Source organism: Marmota marmota, unplaced genomic scaffold (assembly GCF_001458135.2).
Source record: "Marmota marmota marmota unplaced genomic scaffold, marMar, whole genome shotgun sequence".
In the NCBI taxonomy this organism is placed as follows: Eukaryota; Metazoa; Chordata; class Mammalia; order Rodentia; family Sciuridae; genus Marmota; species Marmota marmota.
In genome coordinates this window covers 30,499,170-30,502,974 of record NW_026000221.1, presented here as the reverse complement: position 1 = coordinate 30,502,974, position 3,805 = coordinate 30,499,170, and the positions used below count along the sequence as shown (strand labels likewise).

General features: G+C 35.8%; 1 protein-coding gene across 1 annotated transcript; it reads left to right on the top strand.

Moving 5' to 3' along the window:
* On the top strand, nucleotides 1-1,920 carry LOC125612945 (autophagy-related protein 2 homolog B-like). The gene is made up of 3 exons (XM_048792055.1): nucleotides 1-735; nucleotides 1,190-1,292; nucleotides 1,884-1,920. The coding sequence occupies exons 1-3, from the start codon at nucleotides 600-602 to the stop codon at nucleotides 1,891-1,893; spliced, it is 249 nt and encodes an 82-aa protein (XP_048648012.1). The 5' UTR covers nucleotides 1-599; the 3' UTR covers nucleotides 1,894-1,920.
* The last annotated feature ends 1,885 nt before the right edge of the window (nucleotides 1,921-3,805 follow it).

Sequence of the window (3,805 nt, the reverse complement as noted above, 5' to 3'; positions counted from 1 at the left end):
TGTGTAGTATTTAGAACAGTAACATACATGTACAAGAATAATTCTTGTTGAATGAGTGTATGAATTAATATTTTCTAAAAGTAAAATATATAGTGAAATCACATATCGCTGGAATTTTTCATGTGATCTGCTTTTGTAAGGTGGTATTTAAATCTCAAGAGTAATTTCTAGAATATTGTTTCCCTGTGTAACACCCTAGTGTTAAAAATCTATTTGAGTTGAGGCTACAATAACAGATCTGCACAATACATCGGAACTAGAAAAAAATGATTGTTTTTTCAAAGCCTCCCTGAACTCATTAATTGACTTTAAAATAAGTGTCATAAATGCAAACTTAATAACTATATATTAATAATAAATCTACTTGAAATATGTTAATTTTAAGAAATGGGGGAGGGGGAAGTATTAGGGTAGTATGACATTGATCAAATTGTATTGTTACACTGTATGCATGTACAAATATGTAGCAACAAATCTCATCATTATGTACAACTATAATGCAGCAATAAAAAAGTGGAAAATTCAAAGAAATGGCATTGTTGAAATTTTGAGAAATTATGGATTAATCTTTATTTTCTGTAGCAACTGGTTCTGAGCCTATGTATTGGTCAAGTTTCATGACCAGCAGTATGCAACTGGCAAAAGAATGTCTTAGCCAAAAATTAACAGATGAACAAGGAGAAGGATCCCAGCCTTTTGAAGGGCTTGAAAAATTTGCTGAAACCATCGAAACAGGTTTGACATTATTGATCATCTCTAAAAATTCAAATTTTATTTAGCAATTTAGTACCTTAATAACTTAAGTCTTGTGTAAGGCAGCCCTCTTGGAGTGTTTTTTAAAAGAATTAATGTTCTCATTTCAGAACTTTACAATTGGGGTTATTTCATTTAATTGCAATTATTTCCCTAGTCTCTCATTTGTTTGATTTATTACATTTGCAAAATGATGTGATTGGAGTTCAACAGACAGTGTTAGTGACTGTTCTAAGTATCTATTGAACAGTAGCTTGGGTACGTGTTCAGTAAGTGTAATATCTATTTTAAAACTCAGAATTTGGGACTTTTAATGGAAAGAAATCTGGCTTTTTTATTTTGTAAGTTGTTATCAAACAAGTATTTTTTCTTTTATTAGAACTTTTTATTTAGTAGATATATGGTTCTTCCATTAATGATTAATTGTTTATTCTAGTACTAAGAAGAGTAAAAGTCACTTTTATAGACACTGTTTTGAGAATTGAACATGTGCCAGAAAATTCCAAAACTGGAACAGCCCTTGAAATTCGAATAGAAAGGTAAGAATTTTTAAGAATTTGAAAATAACTGTATTCTAACTCTCACATTACATTTCAAAATGCTGGGCTGGGAATGTGACTCAGTGGAAGAGAGCTTATCTAGCATGTGTGAGTCCCTTGGTTCAATTCCTAATACTGCAAAAATTAAAAAAATAAATTCAGGATGCTTTTGGAGACTAGAGGTGATGATATTAAATTAAAATACTACATAACATTGGAGTAAAGTGCTGTTCTCCAAGTTAGATTCTAATTCCATTATTGAAATTACTATGTTAAATTTAAAGCAAGTAGTTTTCTTTTAGTTATCAAATCAAAGCTACAAGTATTGGAGTGCTACTAAATTTCAGGCTGTCTTGTGAGTTTGCGTTTTTTTTTGTGGAGCAATGCAATATGTAGGTGGGTTTCATTAATGTGAAGGACTGGCTTTGCTGTGCTTAATCTTAGTGCTGCTTGATTGAGAGAGGGGGAAGGAAGGCACTGTTTCTTTGGAGAATTCTATAAGCATTAGTTTCAGGCAAATATCTATAATATTGATTTACTTAAAAAGATATAAACATGCTGCTTTTAATTTTCTGTGTACCCACTTGGTAGCACCCCATAAAAGCTTGAAAGCAAATTTATTTACGTATGTACATCTGAGTGTTGATGTGAAGTCNGGGGGAGGAGACCGATGCTTACTCAATCAACACACAGATATTGGTGGACCTTAGTCCCCAACAGAGATTAAGTAGAGGAAAATAAAGAGGGGGTTGGGAGATGAAGGAAAAGGAGGAAGAGCAGGAGCAGGGAGGACAGAAAGGAGGAAAAAGAAAAATGAGGAGAGGGACTTAGGAGGCCCTGCTGACCCCTGGCCCAGCGATCCCCATTTCAGCTGAAACAGTCCTGGTGAACATCCTGGTCTCCTACTCACCAAGGTCAGAAGGTGTCTCTGCTCCTGGACATCTCCTTGGCTTTCAGTGGGTTTTGTCTGATCTTAGGAAAATCCCACTGTAGTAAAATACCCTGATATCACCCCACCTGCAGCCTCAGCTCTGCAGAGTTGACAAACGTGTTTTTTAAAACACAAAACTATAGAAAAGCAGACAGAAGACTTTAAAATATACAATTTTCTTCCTTTTTTCAAATATATAAAGATAGCATGACATGGCTGAAATTATATAATATGCAACTTTTCTGACCTGGTTTTCTCATTGATTATAAGCATTTTCTCCATGATACTGAAATTTTTAAGAAACAATTTTAATGTCTATAAAACATCTATCTTATAACCACATTTTGATTTATTTAATGTCAATGGGTTACACAGAGGGACCTGGGTTCAAATCCTGGGTCTACCACTTCATTATTAAACCCACACATATTGCTTATTTTCTTTGGGATCTTGGTTTCCCCATCAGCAATATGGAGACAGTATCTGTACTTCCCTCCTAACTTGTCAGGAGGATTAAATCAGAGCATGATTGTAAAGTGCTTTGGCACAGGGTATTCCCTGAGTTTCTGTCCCTAAATTTCACTGGTATTATTAATTATTTCCTTCAGAATTTTTCAAACATAAATGGCTCTTAATGAAAATCCCAGCACAGATTCCTGGAATTAGAATTCCAGTACAAATGTTTTTAAAGGTTCACAGTACAATTTTCCAGGGCGCCCTCCTGAAAGGGAGCCTCCCTCACCAGCAGACTTCCAATTATTGGCAGCAAGATCTATCTCTGTCTGTCTGTGTGCCTGTCTCTCACACTTTCTCTGTTTTCCCACCTCTCTGCTTGCTCTCTTTCCTTCCCCATCTCTTTCTCTCTGTTCCTGCCTGTTTCTGCCTCTGTCCCTGTATCCAGCTCTTGTCTCTTTGCCTCTCTCTCTCTTTCTCTCTCCCCCACCAGATGTTATCCAGAGCCTGCTCTATTGTGCCCTGTCCTTCAGTCCACAAGACGCCCACAGTTCCATAGGAAACCAGCATTTAGGATCTGGTCATAAAGAGAGAGCCCCAAAGACACAAATATCATTTTTTTCTTTTGCAATTTGGAGTTTGCTTCAATCAGCCCAAATGAGGTGTCTGCATTCCACTCCACCTGTTATCTGTGTGCTTCCCTCATTTATCCATCCAGATACTGCAATTGCAAGAGCTTTCATTGCCATTCTGTGCTATCATTTTAATTCAGTCTTTTTTTTTTTAAGATGTATGCCTGCCTGGCCCCATTAGAGTCTTTTTCAAAAATGTGGTTTTGTTTCTATGGCAACTGAGGAATATGATGTAATCAAATATTGAGCCCCATTAAATTGTAATCTTCTCATCCCCACTATAGCTTGTTCTGACTTTTATGCTATAAACTATTTTGCTTTTCTTATGCTTCTTCTGCATCCTCAAACAGGTAGTCGCTAGTCATTTTATGGCTTTAGAAAGGGTAATAAAAATGTATATCTACCTCAAGTGCCAAATTCAAAATGCATGTGCCAAATTGCATTTTTTTTTTTTTTTTTTGTTGCTGCCATCATCCAAGGACTTCGGTCTGCAGATT

Excerpts from the sequence above, each read along its gene's own strand:
- LOC125612945 (XM_048792055.1), top strand. The coding sequence starts at position 600 with ATGTATTGGTCAAGTTTCATGACCAGCAGTATGCAACTGGCAAAAGAA. Across the intron at positions 736-1,189 it reads TGCTGAAACCATCGAAACAG|TACTAAGAAGAGTAAAAGTC; the intron begins GTTTGACATTAT and ends TGTTTATTCTAG.